Source organism: Hippichthys cyanospilos, chromosome 3 (assembly GCF_059441005.1).
Source record: "Hippichthys cyanospilos isolate Australia breed blue-spotted pipefish chromosome 3, RoL_Hcya_1.0, whole genome shotgun sequence".
NCBI classification, from domain to species: domain Eukaryota; kingdom Metazoa; phylum Chordata; class Actinopteri; order Syngnathiformes; family Syngnathidae; genus Hippichthys; species Hippichthys cyanospilos.
This window is the reverse complement of record NC_142371.1, coordinates 7,673,190-7,696,170: the sequence shown is the minus strand read 5'-3', so window position 1 is coordinate 7,696,170 and position 22,981 is coordinate 7,673,190. Positions and strand designations below refer to the sequence as shown.

At 37.9% G+C, this 22,981-nt stretch overlaps 1 protein-coding gene across 4 annotated transcripts in view; it reads right to left on the bottom strand.

Annotated features, from left to right (window-relative positions):
- The window catches only part of grik2 (glutamate receptor, ionotropic, kainate 2), a 146,726-nt gene that overhangs the window by 72,724 nt on the left and 51,021 nt on the right, over positions 1–22,981 (bottom strand). For all 4 annotated transcript variants that reach the window (XM_088409750.1, XM_088409749.1, XM_088409752.1 and 1 more), the window contains 3 exons: positions 18,642–18,809; positions 16,022–16,279; positions 2,983–3,164 (listed from right to left, as the gene is read on the bottom strand). In XM_088409750.1, the coding sequence (XP_088265876.1) occupies positions 2,983–3,164; positions 16,022–16,279; positions 18,642–18,809 (608 nt within the window). The remainder of the gene's footprint in view (positions 1–2,982; positions 3,165–16,021; positions 16,280–18,641; positions 18,810–22,981) is intronic.

Here is a 22,981-nt window from a genome sequence, read left to right as displayed (position 1 = left end):
AAATTGACCTAAAAGCTTTAATCCCCCCCAAGAAAAAAGAAAGAGAAAGCATGAGAAGAAATTGAGGGTCTGTGCCATGTTATGACCCTTAGGACATATTTAGAGTGGCTTGTGATCCTCATAAGAACGTGAGCATACTCACCAGAGGTTTGACTACAGTTAAAGTTCTGATTGATTGATTTTTTGATTGACAGACTAGATTAACACATTACAAGATTTAAAAAAACAAAATAGAAGGAAACTTAGTGTTACCCAGTTTTCTATATTTTACTCATCGTGTTCATACTATGGTAGGTTATTTGTACACAAAAACGTCTCCCAAAACAAAACATGCAATTTAGGTACACATTTTAGCATACGTCATGAAGATGACATAATATGCTTTCGTCACAGGCCGCATTTGATGATGTTGCAGACAATATCTGGCCTGCAGCCTTGGGTTTAACACCTGTGCTATAAATACTAAGGTGGCTGTTAGCTGCAGGGCTGGGTGATTCAGAAACATGCTCAAAATTTTAATAAAACCCCTCCACCCCGCACCCCCAAATTATAGTTATAGAATCAACTATTCTTAAATTTGAAAATCATACTTTGTTGTGAAAAACAGCGCCTATTATTTAAACTTGTAGGTTTTATCTTTTTACATAGATTAGTCAGTTTACCCAAGATAACAATTTTCAGCTTCGGAAGTCTTCAATTTCGTCTTGTTCTTTCTTCAAGAAGTAAAAAGAAAATGCTGTGCTGTTTTTGTGCTGTATGTATAGGTCTTGACTGCCAGTTCTGAGAGTTTTTCCTTGCCTCTGCCTTCAAATTGCTTAAGGTGTCTGAATCTGAGAGTAAACTCTCAATTTGTCACATTGTCACTTGCGCCCCTCACCCCGTGGCAGTTAAATGTGCCTCGTGGTTGAAACATTGAGACCATCCAAGAAGGAACAATCCGTTTCTGTCTGAGCTCACTCTTATAAATGTACAAAGGCAATTTATCATTAAAAGCACCTTGGAAATGAGAATCCAAAGTAGAATCACTGGTTCTCTATAAATCCATTATCATTCAGTGTGTGTGCGCGCGTGCGTGTGCGTATGTATATTCTGGCCAGGTTCCAATTCATTCGACTGCGTGGGGCTGTAATCTGGTGTCAGGGTCCTGCCTGCCATGCTAAAACTCACAAAATCAATAGGTATCAGAGATTAGTATTGTATGGAGCACGATTAAACAGTGAGGAAGGGCTAATGGAGGTGTGTATCTGGTGGGAAACCTTGAGGGAACCTGCAGCACTGAAAACCAGTTAGTATTCCAATAGTAGCTCATTGGCTGTCAACATCTTTCAACATGATATCTCAGTCAAGGGATGTGGGTATATCTACAAGAACCGCTGTTGAAATGAGTCATTATTCTCGCACTTAAATTTATCAGGGACACCAAATTGGTCGCTTACATATTTATCCTCAATTTCCATAGCACTTTTCAAAACCAGTTATGAAGTATGATAAAAGCCACAACAATGATTAAAAGCAGATAATGAAAATATGTAGCTGATCATCATAGCCATTTTGATGTTGTCTGTATCATCAAAAAGGGGTCTCAATGACTTCATTCAGCTTCCTATGGATCAAGGTCAGCAGCCAGAGTTGTTCAGCCATCAATTGTCTTGTCTCCTGAACTCAAAGCAGTCGCCACGGAATCTCTTCGTTCATGTACCATTGAAAGAAAAAAAAGAATGTCTTTTACGGAATACCAGGATGGAGATTTGAGAAGGCCTCCTGTGTTTGCATGGTCACCCCTTGACTGCTTGGGTTGGGTAGAAATGGCTCCTCAAAATAATGTGACAAAAATGCTCTTAAAAAACATAAAATAATTTGGACACTTGTATACGTCTTTCCCATTCACCATTTAATTCAAGTTTGATGTCATTTTTGATCGGGGGTGTAGAGTTTTTAAATAAATTATCTCCATTATTTTCTACTATCAAGCCTAGCCCAGCCCTCCTCCTGAGGCATTGTTAATGGAAAGAGTCCTTGACCTTCTCTAGCAATTTAACAGTTTGGCACTGATTAAAACCCCTGGGAGAGAAACAGTGCATTGGGAATGAATCATTTGTCACTTTTTAATATTTTATCAGTCCTGCAAGCAGGAAAAAAATCAACACTTTTTAAAAGTGAAACTCATCACAATGCATTTCGTGAAGCAATAAAGGTGACGGATTAGATCTATCTATAGTATCTACAGCATCGAAACACAGCAGGCCTCATCATTTGACCAATTAGATCAAATGCCAAAGCCATCATTGCAGCATGATTTAAAGAGTAAACAGCAGTTACATTATAAATGGCTTCAGCCAAGCACTAACCATGTGTGAAAGAATGTTTTTTTTTTTTTCTCATCATTCATATTGTTTGAAAATTGGCCAAGAAAGAATAAATTCCGCCAGGGTGTGTAAAATTATGAGCACAACTGTATTTCAGCTTTGGCATTTCCCAGACTGTGAGACCGCCTGAGACGTGTTTCTCTCTTCTTAGGCCATTATATGAAGTAAACATTTATAAGGTTTAGGTGAGTGCCGTCTATTATGGCAGTTTTAATTATTTAACTAAGTGAAGCGATTAACAATAGGAACCACATAATTCAAATTGGGTCTAAGGTAGACACAAAAACAAATGCTCACTAAATTTTGCAGTACAGAGAATTGTTTTTTTCTAGCTTCCTTGTTGGCTGGGTGTTTAACTTTCCCACCTCTGGAATCACAATCACTCTCTGGTGCTACATGAAGATCTGGAAGGACACCCACATCGCTCTTCTTCAATGCTAATTATCACTGGTCCTGGGTTTCAAAGGTAGGTTATCTACCTAATACATGCTTACACCTTTTATTGGACCCAAAACATTTTATCCATAGTGCAATTACTTTGTTGCTATACTGCCCCAATGTCAAGAAATAACGGACTTTATGACACATCCCAGAGCCAAATAACCACTATACATACCTGTTTTAGAATCCCAGCAGCCATTTCATGTCCACAGTCAAAGATGATGTGAAACTCCTTCCCTCTCTTCATTTCCTTTAACAGTGGTTTGGCATCTTTGGTCTCTGCAGGAAGCTGCCTGATCTTTAATCGGATGTTGTATCGTGATGGGGCCTTTATAAGTTCTTGCAATCGAATTAGACCTTGAACAAAAAAAAAGGCATTAAAAATCACATGTCTATTTTTGTCATGATGATTCTTATTTTTTGCAATGATTTTTTCCAAGATACCCCACAAGTATAAAGGAATAGAATGAGTAAAACAATAAACAAACAACATTTAAGAATATTATTCAAGTTTAGAAAAGAAGAGTCTGTATAGATCAGTAGTGATTGTCCCCAAAACAGACCTTACTTAAAGATCCAGCTTATCCCAGCCATCTTCTGGCAATTGGCGGGGGACACCCTGAACTGGTCACCAGCCAATTGCAAAAAACAAAAAACAAACAAAAAAAAAAATCATAGAAAATATCTATTAATTTCATGCAATTTAAGGGAAAATGCTATACTGGAATACATGGAGGACCAAAAAAAGGAAGTGATTTTACTTTATGTAACATATTTTTTAAATTACCGGTATATTGAGTATTGTCGAAAGACTTAGGGCTGCAAAACTATAGTTGTTGTTTTTGTTGTTGTTATTTTACTGGGAAGTATATAATCGCTTTGAATATTGAACGTCCAACAACCAATAAACATGGGGAAACTTGCAGAAAGGAGGACTGAAGCCCAGTGATGTGAGTATGCATTATGGCATAAGTGATGGATCATTAAGTGTAATTACTGGTAACTAAAACAGCAAAATGATATTACCCCCATGGCCCTTCATCATATAACTTATATCAGTTTTTGGAGATCAAACACACATATTGTCAGCTGTTTTGACATAAATTAAACTGTACCTGTGTAAATGTTGTTTAAATTTTAAATTCCAAAAATATTACCACATCGAATGCCCACGATGGAAGCCCAAGTTGGCTCTGTTAGCTGCATACAGTGAAATTATTCACAGTGCTTCACTTCTCCCATGTTTTGTCATTTTACATCCACATTCCAAGTTGTGTTAAATTCATGGCTTACCTCAACCCTCTTCACACAGTAGCCCATTGTATATATATTTTTCATTTTTGTTAATTTATTAAAAAAGAAGACTACAAAATCACATTTAGATAAGCATTCTCAGCCTTTGCCATGAACCTCAAAATTGAGCAACCCTTTTCCACTGATTATCCTTGAGATTTTCTACAGCTCAATTTGAGTCCGCCTGCGGGATATTTAGTTGATTGGACATGATTTGGAAAAGCATATACTTGTCTATATAAGGTCCCATAGTTGACCATACATTTCAGAGCCTACACACCTAGTAAAGGAGCCTCTGTTCTATCCAGAGCTCTCGAGGATTGAACCAGTAGATGGACCCGGCTGAAACATTTGTTGTGTGCACTTAACAATGACAACTTGACACCTGCTCTTTCTTTTATGTCAGTTGATTTATTTTCACCAGCAGGTGAATATGGCATCCATATCTGCGTATTCAAAAACATAAACCATAATTGAATATTGTCCAAACTACCAAATTTTCCACACAGCATTTGAATTCCCAACATACCTGCGGTCAAAACCATTGGCCCTTCTGCGTCAATCCTCCCCCATCCTTCCCATGACCCTGGCACTTATGTAAAGCACAGCGCCACCCCAAGGCTACATGTGAGAAGTTGCATTTGGCCTCTACACCCAGTATGAATTCAAAGCAAATTGTCTGTAGATCTGTGAGACATGAAAGTCTTGAGGCACAAATCTAGGGAAAGATACAGAAAAAAATTCTGCTGACTTGAATGTCTCAATGAGCAGAGTGTCCTCCATTATTCGTAAACGGAAAATGTTTGGAACTGTCAGGACTCCACCATGAGCTGGCCGTCTGAACTGAAGAATCGGGGGAGAATGGCCTTAGTCAGAAAGATGACCAAGAATCCAATGCCATGCCATCCATGTCAGAGTTCTAGCATTCCTCTGTGTAGAGAAGAAAACCTTCCAGGACAACTATCTCAGCAGTACTCCACCAATCAGGCCTGTATGGTTGAGTGGACAGATGAAAGCCATTACTTAGTAAAAGGTACATGGCAGTTCGTCTGAAATTTCCAAAAAGGCACCTGAATGAATTTGAGACCATGAGAAACAAAATTCTGTCTTCTGACAAGACCAAGGATGAATTCTTTGGACTGAATGTCAGGCATCATGTTTGGAGGAACACGGGCACCGCTCATTACCAGGCTAACACCATCCCTATTGTGAAGCATGGTGGTGGCAGCATCATGCTATGGGGACTGGCAGAATAGTTGGGATAGAAGGGAAAATTAATGAAGTAATGCACAGAGAAATCCTGGAGGCTATTGCTTTAAAACTGGCTCGAAGGGTTCATTTTCCAGTAGGAAAAGCAGATAGCCAAGATCTAAAAGGATTGGCTTCAGAAACGCTCTGTGAGTATCCTAATGTGGCCCAGTCAGTTAGACTTGAATCTCATGAAATACCTAAAAATGGCTGTGTACAGGCATCTCCCATCCAACAGGTCACAGTTTGAGAAATAATGCAAAGACAAATAGGCAGAACTTTCTATAGATCGGTGTGCTAAGCTATTAAAATAAAGTTGAAAATAAAGCATTTTTCACACAGTTATATTAGGATTTTATTGAGTGTAGAGTTTTTCCGGCAAAAGATTTTAAAAGGTATGAGGGTATAACATGACAAAATGTTGAAAAATTGAAGTGCTATAAAAACTTTCCATACGCATTCTACTTAACTAACCCACAAAGTTCGTACACAATTGGGTAGGATTAGCAATTTTGGTTGTCAACATTTCGCTTTTGCTGCTGTTGTCTTTGTTCCTATTTTTGAGGTGTCATTTAGTTTTGTTTTTCAGGTGTACCGGGCAAGGCAATGAGGCACAGCAGGAAGGTCATTAAAGACTGTTTTTGTGCACCACAACATCAGAGTAGCCTAGTCATAATTAACTCCACTGAGACAATTTTCATTTGAATGCACTCCAATCAAGGAGGATTGGTTAAAAGAGAATGAGCAATCCCTTTGGGAGACAACTGCATAATCCTTGTCCTCGAGTGTCAGTGCCTTGAAAGGCGTTCTGTAGCCTGTGTGCCATGTTTCCTCCACTTGCTACTTTAAATCTTGGCAATCAAGCTCATCTGTGAAATACCAGGAAAAGATAAAAAAAAAAGAAGAATGGAAACGTTTGGCGAAGTTAGCTGGTCACCATTTTTATAGTGTTTCTACAAACAAAATTTTCACTTTTATCCATTTTATCCTGTGTTGGTCACGTGGGGTTTTCAAACATGGTTGGTCATGTTGGGTGTTTGCACATCTCAATACGAAAAAAAAATATATATAGGGGTAATCTTACAAATGGTTCAATGAGTTAGGAAAATACAGCGGACCCCCGTGTTACAGCGTCCCTGGCTTACATTTTTTTTCATGTTGCGATGTGGAATACGAAGTATTTTTGTACCCTCTTTACTGTATTTTCCCGGCTTTACGACAAAAACAACTGCCATGACCCTAGGGGGTTGGCTTTATTTGTGTTGTTTCGTGTCCATATACAGGCGTGTTTAGGAAATTGCTTTTAGGATTTTTTTTTTTTTTTTTGCCCTTCATAGTGGATTTATGCAACGCGTCACTACAATGCTGGTCTGCCATTGGTCGGCATCTCCTCACGGAGATGCTGGTCTGCTATTGATCGGCCTCACTTGTTTCAGAATGGCAGAACAGTAAAGCTTTGTTCGATCGTGAGTGGTTACAAAACCATATTTATAGTGCATTTTACTGCTTAATTCACTGCTAAACTGGTACACATTTTGACTTACAGGCAAATCTGCTCATACCTCTGAATTTTCTTAAGTCCGCCCATCCATCCATTTTCTAAAGCCACTTATACTCACAAGGGTCACATGCTTGCCGGCACCTTTCCCAGCTGACTTCGGGCAGGAGGTGGGGGACACCCGGATTTGGTTGCCAACCAATTGCAGGGCACAAAGAGACAAAAAATCCAATTGACTTGTCATGCCTGTTTTTGGAATGTTGGAGTAAGCCGGAGTGCCTGGAGAGAACTTTTGCGGGCTCAAGAAGAACATGCAAATTCCACATAGGTGGAGGTGGATATGAACTCTAAAACTTTTTAAAAAAAGGTCTGCCTTGGATGGATTGTAATCAATCAAATATACCTCTGGTAGCAACCAAAACATTACTGACATATGAAAAAAAGGATTAATCAATGTCAAAATCATTTACATTCACAAAATTAGAACATCCAAGAATGTTTTATACGATAGTTACAAATACATAAAATGGCACTGAAGGTTAATCTATGATGTAGCTGTAAATGTCACAGAGGGGCCTTGTTTCTCGCAGTCATTAAATCTGTGAGCAAATTCAAGATCAAGCGTCAGCAGCAGGTCACAGCACTACATAGTACTTCACATTAAAAGAAGTTGCAATTTAACAGGGTTAGTGCTATTGACAAAGGTGCTATATAAATCCATGCAATAAAACAAGAGTAGATTGTATAGCGCAGACCTCTGCCAAGTCCAAAAACTAATGCTCGATAGCAGAAATTAGTTCTACCACACATCCACAAAGCTTTATGGAAAATGTTAACAATATAAACCATGGAGAGAGTTTATTTCAGGATACTATTATTAATTTTCAAATCAGCCCTTCTTTTTGTGTTGCCCTTACATTAAGTGTCAGGTTAGCTGCCTCTGTCTAATTTTTCACCGCGTTTGTTCTCCCCATGCTTGGGTTTAACCCATCGATAACATTCAAATAATTTTGATGGTCTTTTTTTGGATTATTTTTAATATTTATTTCTAAATCCAATGATATGATGGTATTAAATGTATCATGACCATTATCGACAAATGCAGTGAGGAATTGCATTTTGAAATGTACAACCTAATGCCAGTGATGCTTTGTGACTTTCACACGTACTGTATGCCCCCTGTGATGTCAGACTCTCGAATAAACAGCCCTCATGCGCATACGTACGCATTACTGGGCTACACAGGCTATTTTCCGGTGCTTTTAAACATCAATAAACCCGCATCAGCCATTAAAACTTGTCATTACATGTGATGCTGTCAAAACTTTAAAGAATTAATCATTTAAAATAAATATTCACGACATTTTATGAAGTCCATTTTAAGAAGAACATCATTTTACTTCTTTACTATGAATGGAATAAAATGAAAAAATGAAACAATAAATAAAGAAAATAAAAGAATAAAAAAGAAAGTCTTGCACCAAAACAAACGGTGGTCACAATGAATCAGTCTTTTCAATATCTCCCGGTTTTTCTTGACCTTTTCATGCTCAAGCTTTCTCTTCGCACTGAAATGTACAGTATATCTACTCGGGTATTCCCAAAAGTTGTGCAAGCACTGTAGCACAATGAGGCTCTCTTTACCTTCAAACTGAGATGTACAATACTGTGTATCCACTCGGGTGTCCCCATAGGTTTTTAAAAGCACTGTAGCACGTGCTTCCGGCTGTGCTTTGGTGTTTCGTTGCTGCCGTGGTTAAACAATTGAAGTTTGCAAATCCAGTGTAGCTCCAAACACCAAATCGATCCTTTGCAAACCAAAGCTATTCCCAGCAGAACTATATGCCAGGGTTAGCTCATGCCCCTGGTAGCCCAAAAATGGCCAAGTCAGGACAGGTTAGCTAGGACCTACGCTACACCTTTCACGCAATCATCTTAAGCCAACACCGCATTGCTTGGTTGTGGAGTATTGCACCGCTTTCCTGCAGTGAGCATCCACTCACGTTCAACGTGAGGTCTCTAGATGGCGATCTTATGACTCGATTGGCTATTGCAGCAGTCTATTAAGTGGACGCAACTATTGAAATGAATGCCCTAGCGCCAGGAGCAGGAAGATTACATATAGCCTGGAGACACAAGTTAGCTGAATTCTAATTGGCTAAAATTCTATGGGACTCTCAAAGGTAAAGTGGTGAGGCCCTCACGTTTGTCAAATTCTATAGAAAATGCAGTATATTTCAAAGAGATTTTCGTGTTTTAAAGCCATAGCAAGATATGATAACTGCTTGCATTTACCAATCCAGGAACTACATATTTCAAAGGACCAAATACAATATGATGCCATGCAATGAGCACAACTCAAATGTTTCGGTTCAGAAATTAGCATAGCATCATCCCTGTCCGTTACACTCTCTAATCCTTGAATCATTGCTCAACATAATGGTCCTCCACATGTTCTGCCTCCCATGCAGATGGACGTGATGGAGAATGCTGTCATGGCAGTCCTCCAAGCAGCACCTATGAAGCCAAAGATTGGCTGTGTGCAGTTTAATCTGGGTATTGAGCCGCGCTGCCAAATTTGATTGCAAATCTGTAGAAGATACCATGGTTTTTACACTCGCGGGAAGAATTAAAGGCACCCTGCTGTTAATGAAACATAACACATCGAAAGTCACTGAATAAACTCATAACAGACAAAAGCAGTAAGTAGTATGGGGTGGCATGGCTAGGAGGTAGAGTGGTCGTCTCCCACCTGAGAGGCTGTGGGTTCCATCCCCGACCATCAAGACCATGTCGAAATGTCCTTGAACAAGACATTGAACCCCCAGTTGCTCCTGATGCTGCATCATCAGTAGGTAAATGACTAGTTGGTGTAAAGCGCTTTGAGTACCCAAGGTAGAAAAGCGCTATATAAGTGATAGTGCATTTACCATTTCTGGGTACTACTGTCTCTTCCCACATTCCAAAACCATGTATAACAGGTACATTACACACTCCTGTCCAAGGCGTTTTATGAGTGTGTATGAGGCAAGGGTGTATCCTGCCACTGCTCTGAGACAGCTGGGATAGGCTAGTCGCTTTAACATATTTAGAATTTATATTCTGTGTTTTTTGCTCATTTCAGTCACATTGTATGTTTTCTTTTATCAGGAAGTCCTACAGGAAGTGTTTCCCCTCCACTAATTTTACCCCTCCCTGGAAGAATAATGAGACATGCTTGGCTGGGGGAAAAACAAACAGTTGATCTGACAACATAGCGGTGGCGCGTGCACAAATTGAGGATGGTGTCTCTTCAGTTTGCAAGATAGTAGTGATATCGCTGCTCATTTTGGCTTTTGACAGTTTGACTTTTAAATATACAGTCGAACCTCTACATAGTGAACTTCAAGGGTCCGAGGAGAGAAGTTCACTATGAAGAGAGATTCACTTTATAGAGGTTTTCCTAAAATGTTCAGAATTCATTGATGAAATATGTGAATAATTTTTTAATAAATATGTAAATAATTTTATATACGTTTTTTTTTTAAATAAATATGTAAATAAATGTAAATTAAACAACTTAAGTTGTTTAAACACTAAAATCTAATGCGGTAAAACTAATGTAAAAACATTTTACATTGAACAAAACTCTTTATTATTATTCAACAATAGTTAATGAATACAGTATATGATCATAATAAAACATGATCAGTGCATGTCATCAGCGCGGAGAAAGTAACTGTCAATACGAGGTTGCACGGTATGCCACCACTCGCACACTTCCGAATTATGTCGCACTTCTCCTCCAACGACAAAGGCTTTCGCTTCCGACTTATAGATCTAGCATCCATACTTTTCACGGCAGATTCCGACATCTTAGAATTTTCGGAGGGATGACCAGCGGAGAAACGCGTGCGCAGTGGACGGCGGACGAAGTGAAAATGCAAGAGAAAGTCGCGGCGTGCGAGAGCGGCTAGGCAGGGAGGAAATCCCGACAGTGCGCCCAATTTTACAACTTCACAATTTTCGATAAGTTCAGATATTCACAATATAGAGGTAGATGCTGTCAAGGGACTGACTAATAGCATCACTATGAAGAGATTATTCACTATGTGGAGTTTCACTATGAGGAGGTTTTACATACACGTCAAATATAGCTGTTTTGCAAGGGACCGTAAAGATTCGTTCACTATGAAGAGAGATTCACTTTGTAGAGGTTCACTATATAGAGGTTCGACTGTACTTGTAAGAAGCTTTTGGACATTACACTGCAAAATTCTAACCATTTTATCTGCAATCGCATCTTCCAGGAGCTGAGCAAAGCACCCAACACTTTGCAGGCTAGGCCATGAACAAAGGCGGGAGAAGCCCTGAGAGCTAAGCTAAAGCTAACAACATTTTCCGTGCTAATGTGCGGTCTATGGTGAACCAGTTGATGAGTTGTCACCAGATTACATAACACAAAAAACTCATGGACTGCAATGTCATGTTACTCACGGATACATAGCTACACAGTGGAATACCGGGCAACGTTTTCGAACTAGCTTGGACGCTACTTGGTGACTCGAATAGGACAAAGGGTGGAGGACTGTGTATTTACTTGTCCTTAACCCTTTAGTTTTTTTCAACATATAACTGTGATATAACTGTTTGAAAAGGCTGTAGCTTGATAAGCATACTGTATACTTAAAGGCATACTGTGTAAATGTTACTTGGAGCAATTTTGCTATTTTGGCTCATAAAATGTTAAACTTGATTATACAACTGGATTGGTATGTATCCTACAAATATATTCTTGTTCATTGTTTTACTCTAATTTAAGTTGTGAATGTTCAACAACAACAAAAAAATAATATAGTTGGTTAGCGTCAATAATGTAGCTAGCTAATACATAGCATCTGTATTTTTACAAGATAAAATGCACTTTAATTTGAATATTTTTAACGTATATTTACTAAAAAAAAATATTTTGTGTATTGAATAAAAAAATACAGTCAACAATTCTTCAGTTATGTGTATATAAATACTGTATACTATCTTGCAGGGGTCAACAACCTTTTTGAAACCGAGAGCTACTTCCAAAGTACCAAAGTACTGAGTAATACGAAGGGCTACCAGATTTTGTGAAGACCCTGATCATGTTATTGATTTCTAACTCAATAATTAAGAAACAGCTATACTAAATGTGTAAAACAAGTGTAATATGTAATGTATATGTTGTAAATTATTTGCAGAACAGGACTGCGGGGTACACATGTGATACTCCTGCTATACGGTTGTTGAGGTGAAGGGCTCATTAGGTTATTTGGAACCTGCATTAGAGTGTTACCTACTTTCAAGCAAGATAAAAAAATAGTTGGGATTAGTTGACTAATTAAAAAAAATATACGCTGATTAATCAACTATTGAAATAATTGTTAGTGACAGCCCTATAGCAAAGGCACATTTTTTGGTATTTGAGACACTATGACAAAATGGCACAGCTTTAATATTCTTGGGGCAGATGAAGCAAAATACAAAATTACAAAGCTTTGGCAAGTCATGTTTACAGACACAGAAAATGGAGCGTACACAGAAAAGAGCTGTGCATTATGTACACTGCTGTGAAGAGGAGGCTCATTTATATTCTGGGGCTTCTTGGCTTCACCCAGTAAAGGGTGTCTCGAATTTGTGCAGGATACAAAGAAAAAAATGTCAAGAATGTCAAGGCATTCTGGAGTACAATTTTCTTTCCAGTTTCAAAAATCCTGGTTATATCTGCAGTTCATGGGTGATTCAACAGTCTTATCCATATGCACATCCATGTGCATGAAACAAATATTTTTTTAAAGCCAGTGATTTGGTATCATGGTCTCAGCTCCCTTATGGCCTCATCAGAACTCTCTTGCCACAGATGCAGTAGCAGCAGTTTCCTCGAGAGTTGTAAGGATGTCATGCCTGGCTAGGAGCGCTCTAACACATGCTGCTGCCATCCCCGTTTTGCCATTACAACATTGAACTATTAGACAACTCCCATTGTGGTTATTGATTTGCTTGTTTGTTCCCAGCTTGGAGGAAAAATTGCTCACACAGAGATTGTTCCTTCACCTTTTTTAATTCTATTCCCGAAAAATTGCATTGTTTAAAACAGGATATCTGGTATTAGAGTGTAACTGCTACAATGAATTTTCCCATTAAGCATTACACTTGGATGTCTATACTGAAAGTTGAAAAAAAACAACATTCATAATAGTTGTTTTAATCATTGTCGCAAAATGGTTAAGTACAGTTGCATCCCAGTTGTGAGGGTTGAGAATACAATCTCCTTACCAGGGTTCTTGTGTGAAGTTTGCTTGTGCCACTTCCTAATTCTTTGGGTTTTCACTGCATACATGATTTGAATATTAACGTGATTGTTTGTTTTCAACTTTTAATTATGTGACCTGTGTTTGACTGGCTGCCAGTAAAAAGGGTGTTTTCTCACCTCTTGCCTAAAGCTTGCTCAGCAAGGCACTAGCACACCCTTCTGAGTATCAGCGCGAATTAAAGTTGGGTGGGTGGATCTACAATAGTATTTTTGTTGGATTGCAATGTCTTTGGTTTTATATTCTGTACAGTAGAGTTTTTCTATATAGGCAAAGTTGTAATTAAAATACAGTTTTCAAAATGAACGTAGTAAAAATTCTCTTCATAATACTGTGATGAATAAAGATAACTTATTTTATGAAGCAAAAATGGCTTTGTGGTCTTGTGAATATATTACCTTGATGATCCTAAAGTAACTGCTTTTTTAACAGTACAGTACTACAAGTTGCCCATTTTGGTTCTGAATGTGGATATGCCATTTAGCTGTCGATCAGCACAGGAGCTGTGCTATTCTATAGGAATTTAGCGATGATCACCCCAAAAATTACTCATAACTCAAATTCATGATCACAAGACATTGGGCTAAAATTGAGCTGAGAAACAGCTTGTATCTCAAAAAACTCATATGGTATCAATGTAAATCAATGTGCAATTTAACTAATAAACTATTATCTGTAAGATATTAAGTTCCTCCTTAAAGATGCTGGCATCTAGGGCAAAGACCCCACAAACACATTTTAAGATATTGAGGCTTTAAGAAATCCATGGCATCATTACACCAAATTTCATGAACATATTTTACAGCATACATTCTCAAACAATTTACAGAACTATTAGTAAAACTTCAATGTTTACAGTGTACTTCTAGAAGTTATTTTGAACAGAACATGCCTGCATTTAAGGAAATTCTTTTGAGCCAGTCAATACTCAGCATGTTGGATTGAGTTCAGCAAAACCTGGCAGCTTGACATCAGGATGGAATCCAACTCTGACCCTGACATATGTCACTGTATGTGCAAATAGCCTGATTTGATCAAGTGCTTTATAGAGTGACCCAAAAAAAGTAAGAAAAACCGAGAGAAAACACATTCATAATGATAATAATTAGCATACTAATGCAAGTGTAAATGGTTGTTTATGTCCTCTTCAATAACCAGTCCATGAATTACCTGCTCACCCATGCAAGTTCAATTTGTTCTGGTGGATTCTTCAAAGTTTGGAAACTCATTTCAATTCAACTGGTCTCAAACACAATAAGAGGTCAAGAAATTTAAGTCTAACTTGAAAATGGAGCGCTGTGAACCGAAAGTCATTCCAGGTCATAAAGCATCATTCACATTATGATGACTGAGAAAATACCAGGGTACCAGGTACCAGGTAAAGGTGCCTACATTGAAGAACCTCAATCATGAAACCTACGAAATGAAAAGGTGAAAATCAGAGAGGCCAAGAGACAGTACAGGCAGAAGCTGATGGGTTATTACTCCACCGCAGACCTTCAGTGCATGTGGGAAGGACTTCAACACATCACGGACTATCGACAGAGGAGCAGGACAGTCACATCCACCCAAGACATAGAGCCAGATGAGCTGAAGGAGTTCTACGCCTGCTTTGACGCTCAGAATCTTGATCAGCAGAGAAGGATGCTGGCCGAGGAGTGTGCACAGGACCCTCCTCTCATGGTGACGCCAGCAGATGTGCATAAGGTTCTGAGCAAAACAAACGAATGGAAAGTAGACGGTCCAGATAACATCCCTGGTCATGCACTCAGGGTTTGCTCATCAAAGCTACCTGATGTGTTTGTAGACATTTTTAACCTATCCCTTGAACAAACCTCTGTCCGCACCTGCTGCAAGTCCAGCACCATAGTGCCTGTCTCCAAGCAATGCACCGTGACCTGCCTGAATGACTACCGTCCTGTAGCGCTCATCCCAATCACCCCAAAAACGCCCTTTCGTTTACTCACTCGTCACCTACCAAAACAACACCAGCATGATTAAGTATGCAGATTACACTAAACTCCTCAATGTGATCACTGGGGGGTGGGGCGTAGGCGGTGGCAAAACAGCAGACCTTGTGGCCTGGCATCGCAGCAAAAACCTCCTCCCAAAGAACTGATCATTGACCCAAGGCCACAGATGGAGCTGCACAAATCACCACTTGTCCTCAATGGGACAGAGCTGGAGAGGGTGAAAGCCTTCAAATTACTCAGCACCTACACCAGCGAGTATCTCACCTGGTCCCACAGAATTCGACAGATCATCAAGAAGTCCCAACAGAGACTGTACTTTATACAGAGACTGATGAAATTTGGCATGCCAGCAAAGATTCCCAAAAACTACAGATGTACAATCCAGTCACTTTACCGCATGCACACATGCACCTTACAAATCCTGCACAGTGCAGGAAAGCTGAAAAATGATACCATTTTGCACTATCATCCTCTTATGTATACAGTTTCTTCCTCTTCATCTACTCCATAAATATGATTGGAATGAAAGTCTATTCATTTATTAGTGGTTCATTATTACCGCCCTTAATGCTCTATTACTGTTTTTTTTGTTTTGTTTTTTGCCTAGTATATAATTTCCTCGATTGTGGAATGTAGCCTGCTCAGGCAAACGAACAAAATAATAATTTCATTGTGTCAGTAGTGTCATTTGTGTCATTGTGTCATAGTATCACTATGAATATGACAATAAAACTCTTGAATCTTGAAACTTATCAGAAATTCTGTGAACATGAGTTGCACCAAATGGATTGAGACTGAAGATGAATGTCTGAGGAAGTGCAAGCTAAAAAACAGATCAAATTGTGGTGCTTGGAATAAGAAAGGAAAAAAAAAGCTCACCGGTGCTGTCATCATAAACAACTGTGACTGTCTTCCACTTGAAGAAGTGGACCAAGTCCAGGATTGCTCTGCTCAAGGATGAGAAGTCTGGATATAGGCTGACATAGAAGATGTCTTTGTTGTCTGAAACTTGGTGCTTCCACTTGGTCTGTATGTGAGGCACCCCTAGTGCATTACAGATGGACTGAACAGCATTGGCCGAGGAACTGTGAGAAGGACCAAATATAGCTGCCACTCCAAGAGAAAGCTGGTCACAGGCTGAAGCAAAGAGGGATCTATATTAGTAGAAACACTAACCTACCCTTAGCAAAAGGGAATATGTGTAAAGTGTACTCAAGTACTGTATATAAAGTATACTCTGAACTATGTACTCGCAGTGTACCAGAAAGTATACTAATTGAATACTTGTCCAGACTAAATTGGAACCAAGTTATTTAGAGTATGCTACAGGTATATTCAGCCATTATATATTTAGCATTCTAGATGTAAGTATACTCTAGTACACAGTTTAAATTACAGGTATATGAATTGAATGTGCAACTAGGACTCTCGTTTACTGTAAATACAATTAGTATAAAAGCCATATACCTCTAATTAACACTTACATTTGCAGATTTATATTTGAAGTATAATACATGAAACTGATTTACAGTACATTTTCCAAATATAAAAAAACGCAAGCTTCTAGTCAACACAGTTCATAGAGTCATCACACTATTTGGATTTGCCATAGACTGGGTTCAAACCCAAGATGTCTGTACTGGGAGGAGGACACACGAGCCAGTTGGCTACTGTGCCAAATCCCTGTGAAGAAAACAAAATCCAGCATTGACAAGGCTAGAATCTTTGTTGGTATACTCTCAAAACAGTTGGGATAAAAAGGGCTGAGATAATATTTGGGTAAAGATTATCCAACCTTCTGGGTTGTTTTGCACAAAACAAAACAAAAAAATGCGTGCTTTGCAAAGGTCCTCTTACAACTGAAAACTGTTGAAACCCCGAGATTCGCAATACTAAAAAGGTACGGGTCTCAACAGGAATGTTTGGAGTCCAAAAAGTGCGCAGTAAAAAGAACAAAGTAAGTCTCTGGTTCAAACTGCATTTACGTGACGTGAGCAAAAACCAACAACGAATATTAACAAATGTCACAGTAAAATGTATTAAAAAATAATAGAACGAATTTACATGTAGCATTGGTGATCATCATCTTCATATCACAATCATTGGTTTATCCATTTTGGTAGAAGAGTCCGCTTTTTAATTAGAGTATTCATTTGTTTATTTTCAACGTGTGTTTTGTTTCTCTTCCTGAGCTTAAAAAAAAAAAAATGCAGTTTACTTTGTTTCAGGCCTAGCAGGCGGGGTACAATCTCAACTAGTTGCCACTTAATCGCAGCATGTAGGCTAGTTTAACATAAGAAAAAATAATGATGGAGTAATTTTGTTCCCCAAAAACTTTTCAGAACAATGCACATTGGCTGAGTAAAAAAAAAAAAAAAAAAAAAAAAAAAAAAAAACATATATATATATATATATATATATATATATATATATATATATATATATTACCACCACCACACAAAGGTTAAACTGTGGACTAGAAGTACGTATAGAATTAGAATCGTATCTGTATATTGAAAGAGTTTGCTTGTGGTATACTCTTTTATGAACTTATTTTCCAATTGAGGATAAACAACAATTACTTTCTGGTATACTACAAATACACAGTTTAGAGTACACTTTATATAATTACAGTTATACTCAATTACACTTTGTGAAGTGTAGCCTACTGCAGTAATACTTATATTTTGCAAAGAGAAATACAAGACTGTCAAACAATTGTGAAGAGCAAAACTGTCTTTTATGGTAAGAGTACAGTACAACTAAGTGTTGATGCCACTAATGAGCCACTTGTGCTGTACCTTTTTTATTTACACTTGTTTGGTCTGGACTAAACATTTGGTCTGGCTTTCATTCATTCATGTGAAAAATTGCTGGTGTGTACCAGACTAGGAGACTTAGACCTTCTGTAGAAGTGCTCTCCGTTTTCATGCAAATAAACTCAACTTTATCTCTGGTGGATGCCGACTGGAAAACTGAGACAACGAGTCCCTCTGTAATTAATATTACTGAAGCGGCAAACGAGACAAATGACTGTGAAACATTTTTTCTTTCATTTTTCGTTTTCATTTTTCGTAAACCTTGCTGTTTGAGTAACAATATTCTATATGATGGAGTCAGCTCAGTCACTTAGACACAATATAATGACCTGTAATTGATAGGAGACTTAAATTGCTCACTTGATGCACATGTGAAGCAGATAGATTAAAGCTCTTTATTGGCCTGCTCTGGGGGACAAACAAATCTTTGAATTACTACCACTGAGTCATTACCTGGAACCAATCAATTATAGCTGTTTATATTTGAAATACTCAGCTTTTTCCTCCTAGTGTGGTTTAAATTGTCACAAGCTTAGCAACATCAGGCTCATAAAACTGTCTGGGAATATGCAACTGTCAATGCAAAAAAACAGTAAATGAATGCAATTGTGGATACATATGTGCATATGATGCTTGCAGACATTTATTCGTGTGTATACACTGTATCATAAAAATCTTACCTTTTCTGGAGGCCTCAAAACTGTCATAGATGTTTATCCTTTGGATGTCATAAGTAAGAGTGGTGTTTGGCAGTAGAGTTCGGTTTCTGTTGATTGTGTTTAAAGCAAATTTAAAGGCTAGTTCTTCAGCACCCGATGGGCCACTTTCGATGGACTCGAATATGCCTCCTGCCAAAGACATGAAACATTTTTTCATTAGACAACACTGACAGCATAGAACATTCGGGAAGTATAGAGTGAATGGAAAATGATTTTCAAAAAAATCCCAATTACAATGCTAAGAACTTAAAAATGTGACAGATATTTCACACGATAAAAAATTGATAGCATTGTAGTATTGGTACAAAAATGATGCAATATTGTTACAAAACACCTTCAAAATAATTTAGATAGTACTGTGTATGTGACTGGAAAAAAAACAGTCGATGTGCATTGCACTTAATGACTTAAAATCAAAATAGCTCCTCTCACAATATATAGAATGAAAAAGCAATCATAACTATTTACAGTAACCTGATCCCATTGGTTAAAAATTAAAGTACATGATGCTTTGTATTTAAATGGAAAAAGATACAATCAACCTGTGAATTTACCTGCTGCTATTCATACAAAAAATAAATCATGACTCCCTGTAAACATTATCAGCTATGCATTCAAACATACAAACCCAAAGATCACAAGTATGTTGTAGCCCCCGTGTGTATATGTATACATACAGTGTATGTCCCATTAAACGTTTCAACATTGTGCCACATTTCAGGCTTGAACATGAAATATAAGATACAAGATAGGAATTTTATTTTTTTTGGTAATCAAGTGGCACACAATCATTCATGAAGTGAAACAAACTTTACTTAAAAGTGGGATGTGCATTATTCTCCCCCATTAACACTTGCAGTTCCACCTTTTGCGGCAATTATAGCTGCAAGTCGCTTTGAGTATGTCTTTATCAGTTTTGCACATCGAAAGACTGAAATTCTTGCCCATACTTCCTTGCAAAACAGCTGGAGCTCAGTGAGGGTGGATGGAGAGCATTTATGAACAGGCGTTTTGAGCTCTTTCAACAGACTCTTGATTGGATTCAGGTCTGTAACTTGGCATCTGGATACATTTGATTGTCAACCATTCCACTGTAGATTTGGCTCTATGTTTTGTATCATTATCCTGTTAAAAGATACATCTCCATCCCAGTCTCAGGGTTTTTGCAGATTGTAACAAGTTTTCTTCCGGAATGGTCCTGTATTTAGCTCTATCCATTTTCCCATCAATTTTAACCATCTTCCTTGTTTCTGCTAAGGAAAAAAGGCCCAATGCATGATATTGCTGGCACCATGTTTGACTGTCACTTTTACCCCAAACATATCGTTTCAAATAAAAATGAAAGCCAACACCATCTCCAGTGAGTGACATTGCAAACACTAACAGGTAGGAAAAGTAAGATTTTGATTTTTTTCTTTTTCAATCACAAAAAAGATCCGGTGGGCATTACACTCAGCGACATCTCAAGCATCTTTTCCTCTGTTTTTTTTGTCCACACCTGCCGCCAAGTTCATCCTCCTAGTATTTGATAGATCGACAACTTCGCATGGATGCATTTGAAGTTGTCATGGTTTAACTAGGCGCTCACTATCATCTCCATGCGTGCATGAATTTTGGTGACACTTAAATGGGATTCAACCCTACGCACACATCCCATAGCGATCACATACTTCCACACACGTGCATTCTGGCATATAACAAAATCTCAAAAAACACAACGTGAATACATGGTGAGGTTTATTCCATGTTTAATTTTTTTCTAACCTTGCAAGATGAAAATGATCAAGCATGTAAGATCCTTGTCTCATTGTCTTGTGAGACGGAAACCTCGTTTAATGCTAGCGCGGCAATGTTATGTTAGCTTTCTGTGGACCCGCTACCACTCCGCGTTCGATAAAGTAATGACTATTAAACCGCAGCCTTTGCTAGTACAAACATTGTGCATTATCACATTGCGACTATACTGCAAATGCAATGAATTGTTCAGCCTTTTTTACTATTTTTATTGAAAAGGATAAATGCCATTTTGGATTTATGTCATCCGAATGTCTTGAATGGAAATGATAAAACAGACACACGCACACACCAATAGATTCAATCACGTACTTAAACACCCTGGGCATGCAGCATGAAAGAAAGACAGTGAAGTGAGAAAGAACCTGGCTTCTCTTTACAAGAACAATTCCTTTATTCTTGAGGTAAATACAGGAAAGATAAGGCCTTCTCCAAAAACAAAACCTTACATTAAGCCAGTTAAAATGTATAGCATTACTCTCTTCCGGTGAATTTCATTACAGTCTTATACTAAGCAAATAGAAAACTGAATAATAGTGGCTTCAATGTAAGTCACCGGAATGGAAAAGTGTGTTTAAAACCTGGACCCCCAAAGCTACAGCCCTCCAGTGAATACTCCTGGCAGCCAGCAAATGAATTGACAAAGATAAGGCCTGAGGAGTTGGGGGTAGCGTGCTTGGGTTTTTAGATCAATGTACTCTGACTGACCTGTGATTCAATCAATCGAGACCATAGGGAGCTGTAGAGAGCATCAGTGAGGGATTGAAGTGTTTTGTTTTGTGTTAACCCTTGGCCTGGCCCTGCTGACTTCATGTCAGTCTGCAAGAAGCTTTTATTCCTTCAACAGCAAATTTTGAACCTCTACTGTAGGACCATCACCACGCGTTGATATCACGTATACACTTTAGTGAGAGTAGTGTACTTGCATAATCTGTGCTGAAGTACGGTTGCGCCACACCTTTGAGCAGAGGGAACCTTATCATTGTTTCTTTATGATAATTTTACCTGTTGACTTCCAAATCCTCTTCCCATGGTTTAGCTTTTGCAGTTTAAAGCCAACATTTAAATAAAGATACCACTGACGAGCAACACTGTACCTCTATTTTAATTTTTATTCATCTCAGGGGGGGCTCTATTTTGCATACTATAATGAGTTTGGAGCAATGAATAAGTATCAGCTAAAGTGTATGCTCTGTATTAGGAAAGGTGTTCCTTTTGAACACAGACCTCATTCAGTATTATGATAGTGAAGTCTGTGCTTTTAAATGTACTTGAGACACACTGTTTGCCCACAGAGCATCAAATTAAAAGGCCTCTAATGTGGTAAAAGGTTGAGGTGATGGTCAATGGATGTATCACTCATTTTCCTGGTATAAACCACACCCAAAACAAAAAAAAAATCCACATGCTATGTTTGACTCAAATTTACAGTACCTCAGCAAGCAGGCATGCGGTAAAAGTGGTGATATTTTGTACCAAACCTGCATCCCAAAAGACGAGTTCTCCTTTAAAATTTGTTGTGACATGCATTTTTTTGACGTCAGTATTGATTATACACAAAAGGTTTTTCTATGAAAAACCAATTAACTGTAGTTGAGCTCTAGAGGGAGCAGACAAGTGGCAAGTGTGCGTCTTGAGAAAAAGACAGTAAACACTTTTTTATGATGACATTTTGCAGTTCCAGTAACTGTACAACACTGTACAAATGCAACAACCCTCAGTCATTCGCTCACCTTGAAAATGCTAAGTAAATGGGTGTCGGTGAATAATTAGCCAGATGATAAACAACCACAGAAACTGACTGCATCATCAATATACCTGTAGCATTTCTTAAATATATACGTAATAAATCATCATGTCACAAGTTCATAATGAAAAGTAATTGTATTATTATATGAAATAATGAAATGATTTATATGAAATAATGAAATGAATTATATGAAAAAATAATGAATGAAGGACATTTATTGGAAATGTTAGCATTTTGTGAATGTTTACTAACACACTCAGAAATCATTAGCACATGTCTGAATAGTAAAGTGTAAGTGCATGCATACATCTATTGTATGGCACTTCGTATTAGTTTATTAAACATTTATATACACTAAATGATCTCTCTCTAAATGATCTTACAAGCCATTGACAATTCCTGAATATATTGTTGCAAATGATTCAATACATAAACTAGAAATACTCGTCACAAAATGTGAACATTATTAAGCATATTGTATCTTCATGATTAAAATAAAACATTTTTCCGTCATCGTTTGTCTGCCATTTTTACACTTTCTAATGATCTTACAAGCCATTGACAATTCCTTAATATATTGTTGCTAAATGATTCAATACATAAGCGAGAAATACTCTTCATAAAAAGTGAATATTATTAAGCACATTGTATCGTCATGATAAAAATAAAACATTTTTCCATCAATGTTTGTCTGCCATTTTTTCAAGCCAGAAGTTGTAAATAGCGTTAATCTCTGAAAAAAAAAAAAAAAAAAACA